This window comes from Pholis gunnellus, assembly GCF_910591455.1.
Source record: "Pholis gunnellus genome assembly, chromosome: 1".
Lineage (NCBI taxonomy): Eukaryota > Metazoa > Chordata > Actinopteri > Perciformes > Pholidae > Pholis > Pholis gunnellus.
This window is the reverse complement of record NC_136528.1, coordinates 24106956-24129944: the sequence shown is the minus strand read 5'-3', so window position 1 is coordinate 24129944 and position 22989 is coordinate 24106956. Positions and strand designations below refer to the sequence as shown.

At 37.7% G+C, this 22989-nt stretch overlaps 1 protein-coding gene across 1 annotated transcript in view; it reads right to left on the bottom strand.

The window, feature by feature from the left end:
* Window positions 1-22989, bottom strand: part of LOC306710993 (glypican-6-like) — a gene marked incomplete at both ends in the record, with an annotated part of 119381 nt that overhangs the window by 13128 nt on the left and 83264 nt on the right. Inside the window, 3 exons of the mRNA XM_079179758.1 lie at window positions 10168-10197; window positions 13452-13595; window positions 15885-16015. Coding sequence (XP_079035884.1) covers window positions 10168-10197; window positions 13452-13595; window positions 15885-16015 — 305 coding nt within the window. The remainder of the gene's footprint in view (window positions 1-10167; window positions 10198-13451; window positions 13596-15884; window positions 16016-22989) is intronic.

The following is a 22989-nucleotide window of genomic DNA, read 5'->3' as shown; positions in this document are numbered from 1 at the left end:
ATTAATTCCAACAACAGGAAGTATGTATAGCATTGTGTGTGTGTGTGGATATGTGTGCACTTGTTATTCATGTAATCATACTTGCAGTATAGTCATACAAGGATTTGCTCATATCACATCATATTTACTGTATCTGTCAATAATAAGATCTTACATTTTAGACACTGATCTTCTAAAGTGCAGCTCCATTGGGAGCAAAGAAATTAGAAAATATGCAAAACAAGGAATCTAATCATCACAAATATTTTAGCTGGCTATTTCGTAAATACTATAAATACAAAAATATTGAGATTTCCTAGCATGAGAACCATGGCAAAAATGAACTCACATTCTCCTTTTTTACTAAAAAGTGATGAACTACTTTTCTTTTGCACTTTCCAAATCAAAGGCAAGGAATATTATTTAAATGTGCATTATGGCACTGACTTGGGTCTCATTCAACCTGCAAATTTTCTTGTAACAGATACAATGACATCACTCATTTAGTATCACAACAATATCACCTGGTGTCTTCAGCTGGTTACTTTATATAAAAAATAAGAGAGCTTTAGGGAAAACAAGCATCAAACAAGATTGTATTAAGTTGTGTATTAAGTTAATCAAATGTGTTGTTATTCTTTGTATGACATTTCTGTATGGGTAGAGATACTGTTACAGTTACAGATTTTGCAAGCATTTTTGAAAATATAAAAAAAAAAACTTTTTCTTGTACGCTGATATTAGCATTAGTTTGGAAAAAAACAAACACCTGTGCCCATAATAATGCTGGAGGGATGTTGCTCAAATCAGAGATGGAGAACAGAAGAGTCAACACTACATTAACGACTCGATTAGGTTCCAGGATGAATTACAGGCAAATGATACACATGGTGTTATTTTTAGCACCTCAGTACCAACACTCATAGTTCGATGAATTACACGCACGAGCACATGCGCACACACACACACACACACACACACACACACACACACACACACACACACACACACACACACACACACACACACACACACACACACACACACACACACACACACACACACACACAGCACACACACCAGCCTTCCCTTAAAGGCCTATGAAACCTGTATAGGGAAAGCTGACTGTTAAGACACAGAAATGGGCTTGGAAGACATTTAATTTCAGCTATCTCTTCAATGGTCCAGTAGAAAACCACACATATGACGGTAGTCAGAGAAAGAAAGTATAAATCTTATATGTTGTCTATGCCCAAACCGGTATTGTCTCCAACTGAATGAATGCGCTTGTTAGAGAACATTATATTGCATGAGTCATTAAATAAACAAGGTGATTCTTCAATACATCAGCATACAAGACGCAAGCTAAACCTTAATTATATTATTATTTTTGTCTTTGATAAAGTATGATTACTGTCCTATTGGACACAACTGAACTCATTATAGTTAAAGCAGTAAAATTGGACCTCAAATAATAAGGGTACTGTGCAGTTTTAGTACTGCATATTCGTGCTAAGCAAACCGTGACCTGACTAATGTAAGCACAGATGGAAGTTTCATACACAGCTGGTTTTGTGTCCCATCCCAAGGGTAAACGCACCGTTTGGAGGAAAGGTTTTGTAAACAGATGCTTCTCTGTAAGGTAAAGTTACTAAAGCAACTTTATAAAGAAATTGGTTGCAGTTTTGATGCATTAGCATATGGACTCAGGCCGGAAGAAGAATCTAAAATCTATGATACAATATATTCAGTTCCACACTTCTATAATTTATGGTATGAATTAGTTTAAATCCCTTGCATGTGGGTGTTAATTCAATTTTTCATTGAACTCTTGAGTCAGGAGTCTTTAAATGTAAAAAATGTGAATGTTTTAATGTGTTAGGCCATACATTGACAGGCGAAATATCCATTGCATACTGAAACAGACTCAAACCCCTTCATCAGTACAACAGTAATGAGCATAAATGGAAATGGATGAATAATTTACAGTTGGGACGGCAAAAAAGCTACTAGTGTCCAGCCCGAACATCACACAAGAACGCTGCATAAGAAACAAATCCTCTGTAACTTTTACCAAACCAAATGAACAACAGTAAGATACTATGGACCCGAACACTGTTCTTGCATCAGTATTGAAGCACTGACCAAAGTGAGCTTCTGTTATCTTGGCACAAACGTTATGAACCAAAGCAAAAAAGGCAAATAAATGGACCAGACACTGTTGCACAGCTGAAAAGAATAGCTGTATTGATCAATCTTAACCAGAGTTTAGATGTAATCTTGATAAATATGCAAGGATAGTGTGCAGGATCACTACAATTCCTCCACTTTCTAGGTCACATGGACACCAACACAAGCCACTTAATGGTATTGTGGATTGAACCAGTCTCTCTGCACTGAGGGATTTAAACTATAAAAAGCATGGTAAAGACTTATTCTAAAAAAGTAGGAAAAACTCCAAAGGGAAGCAGCACAAAATGGTCAGTTCCTTGTTGTGCTCATAGCAATGGGTTAGCTTACCTCAAACACAATGGTCCTGCATTTTGTGATTCAGGGCTTTGAATAATGCACTTAATAGGATTTCCTTGGACACACTGTGGTTCAAATTAGCTTGCCTGCCTACCCACATAGATGAGTTTAGCTCAAACGGCTCTGCTGTGTTGAAGCAAGGGAAACACCTTCTACCTTTAGGCAGGCGTGCTAACCACACTATGTCATGGGAAACAGTGGTTGTCTAAACAGCTTTCTGATGAGCAGTTCAGCAGGAGCTGAGAAAGATCCCAGTACATGCTGTGGCTTTCTGGCAGCGCCTACTGACAAGCTGCTCAGATGGTAAAGCAGCCAGGTTCAGTGGATCAGTTTGAGCCCAAATTTAGCTTTGGGATGGGAAGTTACTCTAATTTACACTGAAATTGAAGCTAATGTGGTGCCAAGAGTGTGTGCTACAAGAAAAGGGTAAAGACTGGTACCTGGTTCAGGTTTCCTTTGAGTAAATGTGTGAATAACTGTAACAGAGATTATTACATTGTGTCTGTTAGTGATTTGATAAGAAAACTGTCACTCACTGCAACATGACAGAGTCTAGTAATTGGTTGATTAATCAGAATGTCTCCAGGTTAGCACACTGAAATTACTACAGCAGTGCATCCCAATGCATGGTGGCCACACTGTATTCACATGCAGCAGAATGTTAATTAACCATATAGTTTACATGAATATAAGATACAAAGGAAAGCTGTTTTGCTGTTCACAATATTGTACTTTAGTGGCCCAAAAGGAATTCTAAATGGCATGTCTCCAACACATGTCCCCTGGTTGCCAGGTTTATTGTTAATCATTACATTTATGTAGAAACACAAAATCAGCAAAATCACCTCTATTTTTAATTCCAAGTGCAAACTGCAGACGCCTGCTAACAATCAACAGATAAAATAACCTGTTTCTATCATGTCTAATAGCACTAGCAAGGATTACGGTAAACTATGTTGCACAGGGAGATGCACACTTTAGATTTGAAAGTCCACATACATGAGATGTTGAGGTTAAGGAGGCTATCATTGATGCTCATTACGTCAGAGCGAATGAGACGGGAAATCTGACAGGAAGTCTTTGTGCCAATATCAGTCAGAACACTGTTGATTTTGTTGTTATAAATCAAGCAGCCTTATTGTAGTGTAAGATATGTAAGTGAGCTTCAGAAGCTGAGAAGAGCCTACTAAGAAACTAACTGGAAACTACCAAACAACAAAATATCACCATGGTTTTGTAATGTACCTCTCCCTGCAGCATGAACCATACTGTGCCGTCTACCACAATAGGTGTCTAGGCCTTTTTTTCTTTTTCAGCAGTAATAGACACGCTGACACAGAGTGCTGCGAGTTGGTCTACTCTTCATGCTACATTTCTGCTCAATTATATAATTTTGTGAGAGATTGGAGCATCAAAACCCCCAATAACCATAAAGAACATTTATCTGCTTGATGCATCAGTTGGTGTGTGCAGTGCTAATTTAGCAAAGCATGAAAGTACTAAAAAGAAGAGTGTTTAATGAGAAAGGTAAAAACACGTAAAAGAGCAAACTACCCCAAATTAACTGTGAGGAAGTAAAGCAGGTGGGGGAAGGCATGGATGTAAAAATAAGTTAAGGGATGAAGCTGCCTTTACACTCTGAAAAGTTAGAAGGTGGCCACATTGATCTGTTGTGTCTGTCCACATACATTAATCCTAATTCAGACAGGTCTCTGTTGAGCGAACACGGCTGATTACACATCGGTCTCTGTCAGATTTCCATCTCTTTTGACAGACAGAATCACCTCTGGACAGACAGACAGATTCATCGCCCTCTATTATGGCCATGGAGGTGAAAACTGAAACAATGCAGTTCACAACATCCCATTATTTTAAACTCATCATTGATAGGTATCAAATGAAGACTTAAAGTGAAGATTAGATTAAAAAAACAAGTGTTGGAAAACCCGTAAATTCACACAAAAAGGAGCCTTCTACGTAATTGATTTGGAATCAATTATGTAGAAAGGTTTAATGTTACAAACTGCACAACACATACCATCATCGGAACCAAATTCTCAGGTGGCACTCTTCCATTTTCCATCAGCCACAGTCATTATATTTAATAGTCAACTTCTGACACCACAAAAGGATTTCGTAATTTTCCCCCAGATCTTTGTCAGCACAATGTAGAGTTTAGAGACCCCAACAACACACACACCCTGGGGTTGTTACTGCTGCTAAAACATTAGCTCAGCATGCCCACTATACTGAATTAGCATACCAGAGTGATTAACTGGTGTTAACACTTGTTCTTTTTTCGCCTGCTGATCTACACAGAAATGGTGTCTACCAAAGAAAAAAACTGTAGCGAACCGATCGACAGTACATGGCAGAATTTCATTAGAGCTGTAACTGGATCCATTTTATGGTACGACTCATGGATTTAACCAATTTGGCCTTGTATCCATCGGTCATAATTGGCAGTTGTGTCTGCAATTGCACTGGGCGGAGTGATTTCCTCAATGACTGATTACTCTGGCGGGAAGAAACTTTCATGTGGGAATAGAGATTTCTACTCCCATTCAGACGCTAAGGGATGTTCAGCTCTGTGTCTCTTACCATGCATTCAAATTTAGTGTGTTTCCCTAAATCTCCAAAAAAACCTTTAGTCCTCTCAGTATAGTGTGGCTACAATAACACATGCACACTAAAGTATAGGTGGTGCCCATCAATACTGGATTACTGTGATTGATTGAAGGAATAAAATACCGATCATTTATTTTACACTTCCTGAGAAAAATGGTCATTGCCAGATCGTTTCCTGGCCCTGGCGCTCTGCTAAAACAACGTGAAATGGAGCGTGGAGAAAGGCCTGGCCACTGCTAATGACCGATTTACTTTCTTCCCAACTGCATCCTCATTTCAACAGTGCTCAACAACAAACAACCCATTAGAGAGGCTCAACATATTTAGAAATCTTTCAAAGAAATCAATAATGGATTCTCCACAGGACATCCATCACATTTTTTTTGTGAGCATATTTGTGTAATGGAGAAATTGACAGTAATGTCCTGTCAGCAATGCTAGTTGAAGCTGACAGAGAACAATGTAATTTCTGTCAGATGTGTGTCATCAGTCATCTGTTTATCATTGGAAAAATAAATCCCTTGCGGGATGAATAAAGTATCTATCTATCTATAATAGTGGAAGATATGCTCCAATACTATACTGTTTACTCAACACTTTAATTTATCTCGACAGTAAATAAAGAATGTGATGAACAGAAGGAATAGTTATGTTTCTTCATATTATCTTTATATGAATGTAGCATTTTACCGGCTGGACCGAGCATCTTATTTTGAGCATTATATTTAGCAGTGTCTTCAAATGAATGGTGGTGTTTTGTAGAGAACAAGGCTAAGGGTCTACAACCATGTTAGCAGCTCTGTGAGGCTTTACTTAGGCTTTGAGCTAAACGCTAACGTCAGCTAACAAGTCGATAGTTACCAACTTTAATGTTTATCATGTCTATCATTTTAGTTTACCATGTTAACTGTACAATTAAGGCAGGATGGGGGATGTTATTAGTTTTGCAGAAATCTTGTCATAAACAAAAGAACTGAAGAGATGGTTCTAAAGGGAAAAGTCAGGGGATCACCAAAGTCAGTTGGCTTTATCCTCTGGGGAACATGAATGTCTGTACACGGTATCATGGCAATCTTTCCGATGAGAAATTTCAGTCTGTACTCAAGCAGTGGACCAACCAACCGATAATGTTATTCCTAGAGCCGTGCCATATACCATGGCCAAAAATGTAACAAAATCTCAGCTCCAATATTGATGTAACACAGCCAGTTCGCCGCGCATTAATGTTTAGCTTTTAGATTTAGCAGTGGGTTTGTAGCTGACATGAAAAAAAAAATCTAAAATCCACCTCTTTCCTCTTTAAAAGTAAACATCACAGCCTCTGTGGGCTGCCATCAATTTCATATATTTAAAAAAAAAAAAACTCAATACACAACAAACTATACAATATATGCACACAAACAATCAAAAAACGGAATCTCTGGTCAGTATTTATGACTGAGAGAAGCATTTCTTTGAATTAGAGGGGCAAGGTCATTCAGTTCCAGTGATGAATCAGCACCACAGGAAGACAGATTCCTCTAGAGACACTGTAGGGCCATACCATTAATAAACATTATACAGTATCATACAGTTAATTAGGACTCAGTTTTATAGGGGAATAGTCCAGTAATCTCACTTAAATCAAGAATCACAGACAAAGCGAAACACAGCCAGCCAATCATAAATCAAAGCACACAAAACCAGACTACATTGTTTAAACAAGCTGTATTTACAGTAGATATTGACAACATGAAAAACTCCTACATAAGTCAGCTACGGGACTCTTTATAATAAAAACACTAGCTTGAAATGGTTTAGCAGGAAACAGAAGAGGATATGTATCTGCACTTGTATCTAATTCAGTTGTGATCTGAGATGCAGATGACAATACTGCAATACTGACAATACGATGGTAGGGACACATTAGCACAAATCACCCGAAACCAGACCGAGACTGAGACATGCAGCAAATAAATTTGACATGAAAACTATTTTGAGTAAATAGTATATAAGGAGTAATGATGACTGATAGCTTTACAGTAGCACATAAATATGGGGTCAGATCAGTCTCAATAATCGCAAATGCACACAGATAGACTCACAAATGCAAACAGAAAGATTCACAAATGCGCACAGAACAATTCACAAATATATTCGATTTACAAATGCACACAGAAGGATTTACAAATATATTCGATTTACAAATGCACGCAGAACAATTCACAAATACATTCCAATGCACAAATAAATAAATTACGATTTATATATATGTAAAAAAAAAAATCACAAATATATTTCTGCATTTGTATGTATTTGTGTGTGGATTTGTATGTATTTGTGTGTGGATTTGTATGTATTTGTGTGTGGATCGCACTGCATTCATTTGCAAATCGCTTCACATTCGTGTATGGATTTTTGAGACTGTTCTGCCCTCGCTGGATTCACAAATGCGTTTTTTTCAACATAGACCTGTCTGTAGCCAATCAGATGTCAGCCTCATTTTCAACCAATCACATGAGCGCAGCTTCATACATATTCATACATATTGTAGCCGTCTGTGTTCACCCAGAGCTCTACGATACCTCATATCAGTAGAGACCGGACCAAACTATGTGTGTGTAAACCATATGGTACAAACAATGAGGCCACGAGGCTGCTAGCGTAATGCTGCGGTTCACACCAAACACGATTCGCGCCGCCGTTCTCGCCGGGGGACTATTTGTGTTCATTCGCGTGAATCGGTGAATCGCGCTGGACGCGCCGGTGAGGGAGCGCGGCTTAGTCCGGAGGAGCTCCGTGGAGCTCCGTGGATTTCATCGAACTGTATTCTGTATTCCTCATATCAGTAGAGACCGGACCAAACTATGTGTATAAATGTTATTTCGGAGTTCCTTTTTGTTGGTTTATTGCCGTTAAATCATAGCCAAATCAGTTTATGTTGTGTTCATACAGCTATGGTAAACAGCCGACGTGTGGCTTGCTAGACACAGTGAATACAGTTCGATGAAATCCACGGAGCTCCACGGAGCTCCTCCGGACTAAGCCGCGCTCCCTCACCGGCGCGTCCAGCGCGATTCACCGATTCACGCGAATGAACACAAATAGTCCCCCGGCGAGAACGGCGGCGCGATTAACGCGGCGCGAATCGTGTTTGGTGTGAACCGCAGCATTACGCTAGCAGCCTAGTGGCCTCATTGTTTGTACCATATGGTTTACACACACACATAGTTTGGTCCGGTCTCTACTGATATGAGGTATCGTAGAGCTCTGGGTGAACACAGACGGCTACAATATGTATGAATATGTATGAAGCTGCGCTCATGTGATTGGTTGAAAATGAGGCTGACATCTGATTGGCTACAGACAGGTCTATGTTGAAAAAAACGCATTTGTGAATCCAGCGACCGCAGAACAGTCTCATAAATCCGTACACAAATGTGAAGCGATTTGCAAATGAATGCAGTGCGATCCACACACAAATACATACAAATCCACACACAAATACATACAAATCCACACACAAATACATACAAATCCACACACAAATACATACAAATGCAGAAATATATTTGTGATTTTTTTTTTTACATTTATATAAATCGTAATTTATTTAGTTGTGCATTGGAATGTATTTGTGAATTGTTCTGCGTGCATTTGTAAATCGAATATATTTGTAAATCCTTCTGTGTGCATTTGTAAATCGAATATATTTGTGAATTGTTCTGTTTGCATTTGTGAATCTTTCTGTTTGCATTTGTGAGTCTATCTGTGTGCATTTGCGATTATTGAGACTGATCTGACCCCATACATAAACCCTCAATGCTCATCGGTAATCACAATCAGACTTACTCTACCTTTTGCTCCTCATTTCTGTGCCTGAAGCCAATTAATTTTTTTAATCAAACTAGCTGATCTCAGACAAATCCCGCCACTGAACGGCACCTTTTGACCTTTCCGTTATTCTCAGAATGTGTGCAGAAGTTGGTCCTAGTCATTGATTATGTAATTGGCTGCTGCCTTAGCAAACCAGACTCTAATTACATGCAAGATTTTGCTCTGTGATTTCACATAAATCTCACCTTCTGTGTCCAAGGTTTAAAGACTTTAGGAATCGGCAAATAAATACTACTATAATGACCCTAATGTATTGAGTGCACTGATGGTAGGAGCATGCTACTGTTTCAAGCATTTACTACAAGTTGTACATGTGCAGTTGTGTATGTTAATACGATGTAGATCATGAATATATTTAACAGGCAGTGATAAACATCTTGTTGCCTATTTTGGGAAGATGTTAACAATGTATTAATGTGTGTTATTTTTATCTGAAATAATTCATGTTGCACCTATGCCAAAAGTAACAGATTGCTGACAAATTGTTTGATAGATCAACTGAGTACTGCCAAAGCCCTTCATGAAAGCATTTAGCATATTCAAGATGTAATTAAAAATGAATGTTAATCAAATAATGATAATAAATTAACAAACATTCATGCACAACAAGAAGCAAAAACAAGAGAGCATACTCTGTACATCACAGCTGGTGCACAAGCTTATCCCAGCATGCACTTGGGAAAAAAGCAAGGAAACACTCAGGATTCTTCGTTAGCTCATCATGGGGTAAACAAGCTAACATATGGGCAAATTATTTAAGTCTCCAATCAACCTGAGGTGTATGTATTTGAATGGTGGGAACCTAAAGGAAACCCAAAGAGAAAATGCTAAATTAAAACATGAGGAACAACTGAAACTCACAAACTTTTCACTGTTAGGAAATAACAGTTCTAACTACTGACCTGCCATGCTGCAAACGCTAAATTATGTTAAGCAAAACAAGGAATGGAGAAATTCAGTTAGCTCAGCTTAGTTCAGTTCAAGAATAAAAATCACCCAAAAAAATTCAACCAAAGTAAATAAAAAGCCATTTAACAAACAAGCAATCAATATCAACTTTGAATAATGTAAAGGGGTAACGAAGCTGGGCAGGTTGATTAGAACACCACAAAACAATTGACTCGGTGAAAGTAAGAGGAGGAATGAAAGGCTTACACTGTGTTGCATTGTCCTCCACACAACCCTCTGGGAGCAGCAGAGAAATGAAGAAGAAAGAGATTTAATTGGACATCGGAGAAATCGGGACAGAGAGAGAGAGAATAGGAGCAAACAAATGTCTATTAGTGAAGCAAAAAGTTAATTGACAAATGGTGCTGCTGCAATATTCCTTCCACTATGAGATTTAGCACCTCAAACCTTTATACACAATTTATTTCCTACTGTGAAATCTGTTTAAAAATCTGCAGCCCTCAAATCTGCAAATCTGCAAAGATCGGGACCGGCATAAAAAACAGCAGCGTTACATGGTGAATTAGTCTAATAATAACAGCAGTTACTTCATTCAATGCAATCACTTCAGCTAAATATATATTATCATGTAATGCTGACAGATACATTTCAGGATTGTAGCTGCTTCATAAATGTATGAATAGAAATGCAGATACAGAGTAAGATTAGTGAGGCATATTTAGGTGAGTGAAAGGTCTCAAGCACCTCAACTCATTTTTCTTAGAAGACTTTTTCCCCCCATCTTTTACAAGAAGTTGGCCTGCGAGCATGTAAAGATGAATTATTAAAGGTAACGTAACCTGTGGATTTTCTCTAAATGTGCGTTTTGCCTTTTAGCAATCTTTTCCTTTCACACTTTTTTGATGTGTGTGTTATGAAGCAAAAATGATGGTTTGGTTAGTTCTCTTTTTTCTTCAAACAAGGCCTGTTTTTACACATCTATTTTAGCACACTTAACATGTTTATATCTTATGACTACAGCTAGAATTTGGAGAGTATAGACTACTTACAAAGACCGACAGTACATTCTGCAGCTTTTAATCTGCCTCTCTACTTCTGCACATTTTCCATTTTAATCCTGTCAAACAACTTGTACGGCAGAAGATTAACAACTGTGCCTTTTTATTTAAAAGAACAGTAATGTATTTAATAAATGGATTTGGACAGAGGATTACATAAAGAAGCACTTGTTAAATGGATTGGTCAAAGGACAAATTGGTGACATAAACAATATGGTTTCATAATATCCAATCCATGTTGTTATTACAGTGAAATGTTTTTCACTGTAATTTATTCATAAAACCAATGTTATGAAACATATGACATTTGTTAAGGGGAAAAAAATCTATCAAGGTTATTCAAGATACAGTGCGGTACTGTTAGAAGGATAGTGTATCGTACAATTGAAATGTTATAATGCATGTTACTCATTATCTCTTCTTATACCACAGAAGTTCGCAGACACGACCACAAGTGAGACACCTGGTGTCATTTTAGATTCTGACCTTAATATAAAAGCTCATTTTAATCAATTGACCAGAACTGACTTTTATAATTTGCGCAACATAGTGAATGTGAGACCTCTTATAGTGAATGTGAGACCTCTTGTGAGCTAGCGAGATACAGAAAAGCTTGTTCATGCTTTTGTTTCTAGTCGTCTTGACTACCGTAACGCTTTGTATTCTGGCCAGCCATCATCATCAGCCATCGCAAAACTACAGACCATCAGAACGCTGCTGCCAGGGTTTGAACAAAAACTAAAATGAGATATCGTACATATTCATACTTAATGCACCCTACACTGGCACCCTGTATCTTTTAGAACTGATTTTAAAATCATCCTCTCGCCCTGCCCCCTTTTATATCACAGTCTTTATGATCCTCCACCCAATGCTGCTTTTAGCCCCCCCCCCCCCCCCCAATATAATATTAAATAAGAGACTTGTTAACTCAATGGGGAGTTTTAAACAACAACTCCAAACATATCTTTTTTTAATATAGCCAATAGCAGCTGTCTGTTTTTAATTGTTTAGAATTTCTGTTTGTAGATTTTAGATGATAGAAACACACATTTTCTCCCTTCCTACTTGTCTATGTGTATAGTTTTTAAACTTGTTTGTTTTTGATGGTTTTGTTGCTGAATTGTTAAGCCCTTGGTGCTTCATTGTGTGCAGGAAAGGTGCTATATAAATGACGGTCAATTATTCATTCATTCATTTAATTATCAGTCCACCTTTTGACACTTTCATGTAAGGCAATAATAACAATTGATGATGCAGATTGACATAGACAAATGAAAAACATGTTTATAGCATAATTTACTCCTTTTACAATTTAATTATGATGAGATTGAATATATGATATTTATTAGGCCCTTATGAGCACCTAGAGACATTGCAGCAACACATATTTTGAAGCAAAATGGGAAAAGATGTACAGTTTTTGTTGTTGTTGTTGTTGTTGGCTACTTGTAGGCTACAGACATCAGAGTTTTGGTTTGTGAGGCCTGATTTAATACCTTGTCAACTTGAGGGCCTCTGTGTTGCTGTAAACTGAAGCTTGACACAAACAGCCTCCTCCTCGTTGTGTTTCAGTGGCACGGGGTGGTAAAATGGAGCTTTTTATAGCCTCAATTAATGTCTTAGGATTTGTCATTATACTGAAGTTCGGTTGCTGGATGTCAAATTAGTTTTATCCTTCTCAAAACTGATTCTAAGAGCAGTGCACATTCTGGGATAAAGCACAGTTCTAATTTCTTTGTGATAAAGTACATTTCCTTATTGTTCTAATGGCTCTTTTCCTGCAACAATACACACTGAGGAATATGTTCGAAACAATATGTCCTGGAAGGTTGGTGCAAAGCATGTGCTCTCTGCAACCTCTGGCACAAAGAGTGTAAAAAACAAATATATATTTTAACTCTGAGCGGGGTGGAAAACACACAGACAGATCTACACAGATGGATTTACAATGATTTTTCTTGGAATCATTGAGGGCCTTTGTTTTTTTCCTGGCCTTTGGACTTGAGCCCTGGTAAATTAGCCTTAAGCATAGTCTGCCTCCACCAAGTATATTAAAACAATTCTGAACACACTTCTGAAATTCAGTTGAGCTGCCTAAGTGTCTTACAGAGTAAGAAAGGAAGAGTGTTCAGCATCATCTTCTGGCTCCTACAATAAAACCATCATGAACTGGCTGCTTCAGACTTAATTAATCTTCAAAGTGAGATTAGAGATTTATTTTAGAAATGTATTGGTTTTCTCATACAAATGAGTTGACCGTAGATTATTTTCTACTTAACAGTTATCTTTCTCTAAGAACCTAGTGTTAAATGCCTATTTTTACATTTAACACTATAAATGCAAACCAAAATGGCCTTTAAAGTTTAAATCAAGTAATTTTATTTTTTATATTTAATCAAACTATTATTTCATTTCTTTATACACTTTCCAATTGCAGTGTAGAGTTCTGGTTATCCCGTCTGTACATACCAGTCTATCCAGGCTTGTTCCAGCTGCAGTGGTTGGCCTCACTTCAGGGGTGTAAGGTCTGTAACGAGCACTGAACACATCTGAGATGCCGCGTGCAGACCTGCCTATTCCTGATGACTTCGGCTGGCCACACCCTTGAAAAACCTAGAATGAACAGAGGGAGATATAATTACCGCAGAGAGAAGCAAGCACAAAGGGAAAAGTGAAAGAGGTTACATTGTGTTTAGGATTTACTGTATCTTAAGGGAAATAGTCTGGATGTGCAACATTAAAACAATATTTCATCTTTATTGTGAAATGTGAGTTTCTCAATGCAGTGCTGAATAGTTAGAAACGAGGTTATCAGCAGGCCAGTGCTGCATGGACTCTACACTGAGCCAGGGCTAAGTCAATTTCTTTGTAGAATACACATCCATTTCGATTCCACCAAAGTTGTTGCTTGCTTGCCCCACTGACATTTTTTTCCCTCAAAAGCTTTTGCTCACAGCACAATTCCTGGTTTGTGATTTGAGATGAAAAACTGTAGAGAACCAGTCTAGACCCAATGTTGTCTATTATTGCCCGAGTCTGCCCCCAAACAAGAGGGTTTAACTCTTGATATGCTGTCACTCGAATGCAATTGAAAGCCATTGTTACAGTACAACATAGCTGCTTCAAAATAGATTATTTGGCCCAGACTGCAACATGTTAGCATAAAAATACCACATAAATTAGCAAAAGTGATGTTGAGTGTATTAAACACTATCAGTTAGTGTTTGCTTTTAATGTGGCCAATAACATATTCTAATGTTCAATAAACCCATGCCATTCTAATCTACAGCCATGACAATTTTGGCTTCGGAAAATCTGGAATTTCTGTATTTCATTAAATATTTAGGTGTAGATCGCTGAGTGATACTCAGACAATAATTGTATATCAGAGAACACTCTTCTCTTTGACAAACACTGGATATCATAAAGAGAAAGTTATTCAACTCTCCCAAAATGAAAATTGAAGTTGTGTTGTTAATAGTAATACAAAAATAGAAATGCTGATCTATCATTAGCTGAACCTTACACTGATCAATGTGTTGATCATAGTGGTTCATTGTGAGAATAGATTGTTTTCAGACGGCTTGGTCTCCACAGGCTCTTCGGGCCCAAACAACAGACCACCATAACCGCACAGCTCATTAGCATTCCTCTCCGGCCTGTCTGCCGGCCCCTGGCTCAGTGTGTGATGGAGCACTCTAATGTGCTGCATGGCTGTCATGACAAGAGGCTGTCTTTTCTATAATATTTATCAGTTCTTCACCATGATTACAATTCCGCTATCCTGTACAGTACATCACACAAGCAAACCGATTTTCAACAGGTCTGAGCAGCAGGAATGAAGGTACGCATGGTTCAAATGTGACTGTGGGGAAAAGGTTGTAATCTCTCGATGCAATCTGCCAGCCCATCACAACCTTTCAGGGATGGAGGGTCAAGTGAATAGACAATGGGTAAAAGTTGTAAATTACAGCCTTCTTCACATGGAAAAGAATGCGACATCTAATTCACACATGACCTTTGTAATTCTGGCATGAAGATAGGCCAGAAAACACCAAAGGGTCTGAATGAATTGTTGAACTGAAAAACCAGCCTTTTGACAAGAAAGACAATGACAAACTATTCTGTGTGATCACATCTTGAATGTGCTGCTTGGAATTTGAAACTGAAAAGCAATTTCAAGTCTACAGAGAAAATGAGTTGCTTTTCTTGCATTTTATACTGTCTCCTAATATTGATTTAAAAGACTACTTAATGACTAAAAGACCAGAGTCCCTGTCCTGCATCCCAGGTGTGGATAGGTTTAGACCCCTAAACACACGAGTAAACGCATCCTGTCTCAGGCTTCGACACAGTGTTGCCATAAGTGGATATTGTAAAGATACAACAAGAAACATTTTAGGATTTAGATACATTATTTTTTTTCCTCAATATGTTGATAAAAAGCTTACTGTGATGTGTGGTGTAATAACATTTCAGAACCCTTGCTTTTGTAGGTATAAAGGAGAATTTTAGGAAACAGGGTTGTGTGTTGAAGCACTGTGTTCCAAGAGCTATCCAAGGCTTCCAACTATGCTGTGTTTACATATAAACATACAGTATGATGGTATTTTCACCAACATCATGTTATTTCAGATGGATAAATAATCCTACAATAACTAGAAATAATTAGGTTGAGGTACACTCAAATAACCCACTTACCGTTACTCATTATTTGCTTGGTTGAATTACCTGTTTTTTTCACCAATTAATTAAATAAGAACAATTACAAAAAATGTAAAATGATTAATCAAGTCTAAATTAGTTTATGTATACAATGTTTTCTATGGAACGGTATGTTACTTTTAGAAGTCACAAATCACATCATAGGACAGTGAACAAAGATAATCCAGAAGAGAGCACCTTGGCTGACACTTGCATGCTGTTGTCCTGCATGGTCATGATGGCCTCAGAGATCTTGATGTCAACTGGATCTACAACTGCTTCAATGTTGAAGGGTCCCTCCAGTCTGTCTGCCACCAGTAACATAGCATCTGTCAAAGCACAGAGGACACATGTCAGCTCAGAGATATTAAACACTCACACACATACATTTTACTACTTTTACTACTGTTTACATGTGTCAATATGTTCACATCATCTCTGAACATTGCAGGTACTCAGTGCAAAACCCCCAGGGTGCTTTGCTTCATCATGTGTCTATGACATAGCTCCGAGTAAGAGAACAAAGAATGCTCCCTTCTCCAAATGTGTTGACTGCCAATAAACACAAACACAAAATGAACCTGCCAGTACCTTCATCTAAACAAACAAACACACATTGAGTAACAAAGAGATCTTGGGAGAAACTGTTTGCAAGAGAATGTGCGACATCAAGTAGAAATTTAATTTAAACGTGATAAAATAGCTGACACATAAAACAAATCATTGACTTGCATACATGCTTATCACTCCAGCTCTGATTTCTTAATCTTTTTGCATTAGTATTTCTAAATTGTGAAAGTATATCAATGAATGCATAAAATTATTACCTTCTAATTACATCTCAGACACTAAGTTAGTTCTTTCTGTTAAACATGAATTCCATAAGGCACCATAAGCATGCAACACATCTAAAGGCAAGTGATGAAATCAAGTACAAGCAGTGTTGTGTTTGTTGTTTCCTTGTTTATTTTTCAAAACCTCACATCACATCTGATCATGTATTTAGAAAACATGAAAAAAAAATATCTCCGTTCTTAACAAACAGGTAGCAACAATCAAAAACAAACGAAAGAACAAACAAATAAAGGGATCATGACCATATTGCTGTGGATGAGTCTTGGCCTGAATCAATACCTAAAACAGATTAACCACCAACCTGCCCCCTTTAAATTTCCATTAAAACAATATGATATTAATATGCTATATGGTTCTATGGATTGTCTCAAATTCGGAAATGTCAGCAATAAAAATAATGTGATATTTTCATTAGAGTCTATCTTGTCTCTCAAAAAGTAATTAAAAGTCCACCAAGTCTTGTTTGAGGGTTTTGCACTGGTTAAGTGGTAATGGCCGAGAACAGTGATATCAGTAGGACTCCCATCTCTGTGCACTGACATTTGCAGGGATGCAGACCAATCAGGAAAAGCCTATTTACATCTACAGGAGCTGTTCTGTGCAAAAGGGCAGCAGAAATACCTCATCCACTGAGTCTTTAGCAGTAGGAAAATTAAATCAAAAGTGATCACTAGAATGTTGATGCGAAGTGATCATTGGCCTCTCTGTATAGTCTTAGTGGGCAAAGCCTGATGACTTGTAACTGAAAAAAGCAAGACTTTCCCCGTCCTTGCTGGTGAAAGAGAGGGCTCAAACCATTGGCAAAGTGACTGCATCTCAAAAACTGCCAAAAAACCTTTCCTGAACTGCTTCTGTTAAAAATTAACAAATTATTGTCATTCCTTGAATTTATTATTTGTTCAAACTTGCTTTCTGGTCTTTTTGTTAGAATACATCAATTCTGAATCGAAGATCTTCTTTTTATATCCAAAACTTAAATTATATCCTTGTCACAGGGTGTACGTTGTTGATCACCACTGATGGAAAAAAAAAAGTTTGACATTATTTATGAAAGCTTTACTGAAATACAAGTTTAAAGAGGAGGTTGAATATATTCTACATCTTTGTTTTTGCCAACGAATTCCATGAAAAGACCGAAACTGAAAAGCCTGTTTTTGACAAACTGATCGGTTCCTACTGAAGATGTGAATCTTTGAAATCTTAAATACAATATGTTGTGGAAATTTATCATATCGTTCTTTTAGGTATAACTTGTATCACTTAAACCTGCATATATGTAGATGAGGCCAACCAGGCTCATTTAAAACCTAACGATAAATGAGTTCATCGGTATTTTAGCATTTCTGACTTGCTGTAGTGTTATTTCACCACCTAACCCTCTTCCCACGAAAAGGCTGGGAACTGGCCTTGGTCTGTGCAGCGGCAGACAGGAGGACGACATCTGTGAAGGGGGGGTGAAGGGAGGAGACGAGATAACGTGCATATACTCTGTTTTTGTCTATTCCTTGTTGTTAGACCTCCGAACCATCTGTGGGGAAAGAGCTCTATCCATTCAGCTGAATTATCATTAGTGTCTGTTAAATAAATATGTTTTTATATTTTAAGAGTTTTCTCATCTCGATTATTTCTCACCGGGAGGTTAAAAAGATTATTTTCCACGACACAATAAATATTAAAATTTTGAAGGCTCAATAAATGAAAACAGCTGGGCATCGTGGGGTCAACTCAAACTAAACAACAGTGACGTAGTTCATCTTAATGAAGGAACATATCAGCCAGTGCAACAACAATGAAAGTCTACGGCACAGAAGTCATAGGTTTACATTGTTCCATTCAACACTTGATAGGCTCAATTATTGTTGACGATAAGAAAATATAGTAAAATGTCACCAGCAAAGTTATCTTGTCACTGTTGAAGCTTCATTGTTGCAGCACAGTTCAAAATTCAGTTTCAAAACATCACCAGTGAGCTGTGAGACAATGTGGGACTTTGGGAGCACTCCTGAGTACTTCATAAAAAACCAGGGCAAGTATTCCTCGTACATAAACAACAAAACAGGTCATTTGTCAGTGTCTTTCATTACTGTAATGCTCAGGAGTGTTTTCTAATCTGCCACCCTGTGGTTCAGCTAGGGTTATGTTATGAGTGACTGTTGGTAGGAGATGGAACATGAAGACCCATTTTAAGTGTCATAGCTGCACATTCTGTACGGCTGTGACTGTTTAACTTTGACCTAAGTCTGTTTAACATTGTGTATTGTAGCCTGGTGTGTAAAAATCTTAGGAGGCTTGTGAAATTGACACATAAGATCATTGGAGTAAGTTCGGTATTGCTCTCATAATTACAGAGTAACAGGCCAGCACTGAAGAAAGCCAAAACCTTTCAAGACTGTCCTGACCAGCCTTCGCAGAATGAGTTCGAGCTGCTGCCCTCAGGCCAGCATTTCAGAGTGCCTGTCATGAGACCTAAGGAACATAAAGTCTGCCTCCTCTCAGTGGCTATTGACAGGGCAGGATATTAAGCTCACCCGCTTGACTGAGCGGAGTGATTTAGAGGACAGGTTGAGCACAGAGGAGAGAGCACCAGCTCGTTTAAGGGGAGGTGAATTAAAAGCATAAAGATTAATACTCAAACCTGGTATTGCCAATTAACATTGAATAAAGTTGTAATAATATCCAGGGGCTCCGTTTCACCCTAGCAGAATTGTGCAACCATTCACTGCAACCCAAATTCATCAAAAAGAGGTATGTACAGTATTTCTAAACACATGTACATGAAGTAAATATAAATACCTTTGCCAACATAAATGGACAAACAGAATTGGCTAAAATCTGGTGGACAGACCATTGGCCTATGATCAGCTGATTGGATGTTGGTGGTGATTTGAATCTGGATTAGACCAGATCACACGACGCATGTGTTTCAGACAGAACTATTGTTGATGGTTGGAAATCTGGGTGTTAACATTTATTAACAATAACATGCAATTTTTTTAGGGGTTCAAACCCAGAAGACCGATAATGATAAACAAAACAACAGAAAAATGTTATACATCATGAGACAACAGAGCACAAAAGTCACCAACTAATTATTTTCTGTAGTCACTGTAGACTCCTTAAGATATCAAATAGTATGGCCTACTACTTTTGGTATATTTGTATTGCAGCATTAGTAAATACATGTATGTTTTAACTTTGATTTAGCTTTGTTTTGTTTATGACCTACTGTTATTTCCTTAATAGGTTCAACGTTTTTATTTTACAGTCTTTTTCTGATCTAATGCTGCGTGTTTGTTTTATCTACACTTTTCCATCTGTACACTGCGATAATTTGGGGAAATCCAAGGTTAACAGAGCCTAATGATAACTAATTTGAGACAAGAAAGCAGCTCTTTTGATCGCCACAGTGAAATTTAGTGAAGCTAAATTATTCAGAGACAGCTGGCTGACTCAATTCATGACCAAGGCTACAATACTATATAATATCTCCTACAGATTTTGACCAAAACTGGAGGAATGACGCATCTGAGCATTGGGATTCAAAATTGCAGCTATTGGCCGTATTATGCTGTTTAAATTAATGGATGAAATTTCATTCTTCATTGGAACAACTGCAACATCAATCTAATTTTGATAGAAAATATCATGCATCCTGTTACTGATTAGACAAAGACAGGAGTGTATCACCTAAAAAGTGTCCTTGTTTATTATATCATACAAGTTATGATACGATGACATGTTAAACCTGAAACAACTCAGAATCAGTCAACTCACAAATCAAGCATTCCTAAACCCAGCCCCAAGTCCTGCCAACAATCCAACTTCTTGAACAAAAATCATTTATTATATTTTATAATTCTAAAACTTTTTTTTAGGTTGCGCATGTTGTAATACAGGCCTGTGTAGCATTTTACAGCCTACTAGTGCACAGAGCTACAGACAGACCCCACTCCTCTGTCTGTTAGTAGCTGTACCTTTGAAGAGCACTCCTGTTTGTTTACTCTGGAGTCTCAAATTGGGCGTGATGCTTGGTTAGATTTCCATCAGGAGCTGGCTGGAGGTCACTGCGTGGGGCCGACCCGAGTCCTGTGAAGTCTTCAGCTGCCTATGTTTAGCAGAGTACTGCTCTAATGCTACCGCAGATAAAGCCTCAGTGGAATACAGTGAGAGTAGAGGAGAAATTGGCAGCGAATCTGTAACTCATTCTATAAAAGACTCAAAGAGCTAAATGATATCCTCAGCTGAGTTCTGACAACCTATTTTTCATATAGCTTAATGAATTTTTGATGGATTGTGAGAATAAGTTAGCCATATGAATTGCAAGAGGAATTGTTACTTCTACATGCTTAAATAACTTCTGAAATGATGTCACATACGGGAACACTTTTATTAAAAGATGGCTTGATGATGAACAGTATCTTAAAGAATAATCTGTTCCAACAATAAATCATTAGGAGGTCAAAGAAAGGCACGTATCATAGTGCACAGGCTGCGCTGTTTCACTTCTGTTCAGTTTCTTACTCATGCCATACTTTATACTACCACCTTTTATTCATTCTTATATTTGCCTCATATTTTATACTTGTCCTTTACCCTTTGTCTGTTTCATCAGGGTTTCATTTGTGGAAATAATTTTAAGATTTCCAAATCTCTGTGACAACAATTGCTTCTTTTATAACAGGAGTGCATCAAAGACACAATAGTAAATCGTTTTGAAATAAAAACAGGCAAGAAGATATATTATGATTGTACTTCTGTTATTGTTCAATGACACTTTCATGTGGTTAAGTCCAAAGAGTTACCTTTCAGAAGAGATTATGATTTTATTTAAATGTGTTTAAGTAACTACTTTACTTAGGGTATGTTATTTTCAGGCTTGCACACAATAAAAGTGGTGCTTGCTGTTTTAAAACCTGTTTTCTTTATAAATGGTTTCTTAAATGCTTTTCTCTTTTCCCCTTCATCTGATATTGTACTTGACTGATATACATCTTATGGCATCAGTTTCATATAATGATTCAATAAGTCTTTTGCCTTTGATATTAACAGATAAACAATCGATTTGCAGCACCATTCATCCATCTGTCCATCTATCCATTGACTGACACAGGGGGTTGTATTGGCATGGTTGTTTACTGCTGGCTGCGTGGTGATTTTTTGGCTCCAGGCTTCATGCTCGGTTATTTTCTAATGGAAAACTCTCCTTTTTTCCCTCACCCAGAGGGATTTGGAGAGACTCCAACAAACTACCCGCAGAGTCTCTTGGGGGACACAGCCGTCATTCATGTGTGAATCTATGACAAATCAACAACTTTTATGTGAAGATGTTGAGGAATGAATCAAGGGTTCCTAATTGTCAAGGGTATTTTTAACCCTGTGATTTATAATTTTATGACTTTTTGGATGTTTTATTTGTTCCGCAGGTATTTTTGCCATCTGACAGATCAAATTGACTTCATTCACTGTTGGTCACTGCTTAGTCAATACAATGTTGATGTAGTGAGTGGTGCTGGAGTGTTCAATAAATACACCTACTCTAAGATCAATTTCTGTCACACACTACTAGATCCATCCTGAGCAGGTACCTAGAAAATCAGTTATAATATATGTGCTCTCTGGTTTCCTGCCTATTGCTGAGAAACTACTAAATATTGACAAGAATAACATTGACAAATTAGGAGACTGTGTTATCTTTTACTTCAGTCATAATTTTACTAATGTGTACTGATCCAGGCACATTGCTGAGATATCATTTTGTATAAAGCTTTTGATGGATGAAGGAGAATACATTTCAGTGGGAGTTAATAAGGATTTCTCTTCTGGTTCGTTGGCCATCACTAGGATAACTCAGATTTCTGTGGTGAAAAATCGTGGATTATTTCACACCACATATCCCAGACTGGCCCAAGTGAAATGAGAAATGTTACTGGGCTCTGCATGACTGCTCTGGAGTCAATGGGAGAACCAGAGTGTCACGTCTCAGGCAAACCCAGAGTACGGAACCGGTCCTATCAGGATTAGACTGTGTTCAAAATCATGCTGTGTGACCTTGTCTTTAGGATTTAATAGCATATCCCTATCCAAATGATGTAAACTGGTAGCTCCAGTGTAACGTAAGGTATGTCATTCTCTATAATGATAAAGAGGCTGTAGAAAAGGTGTTAAACACTGACTAGTATTTCTTAGAATCAAAGCAGTGACACCGTTTTTGTAATATTTATCAAATACATATTGAAATTGCTTAAACTTAGTAAGTGTATCTTTCCGGAGAGCATCAGCAACAGTTTGTTTATTGCAGCAATTGCCCTTCCGGAAATTTCCTTTGAAGTCAAATTTTTTCCCTCCCAACAAGTGCTTTTTATGTCTGCAACACATACCACTGTTCTGGGTGACATAATGAACATAGTCAGTGTACAGTAGTTTATTTTAAATAACAAAAACAACTCTG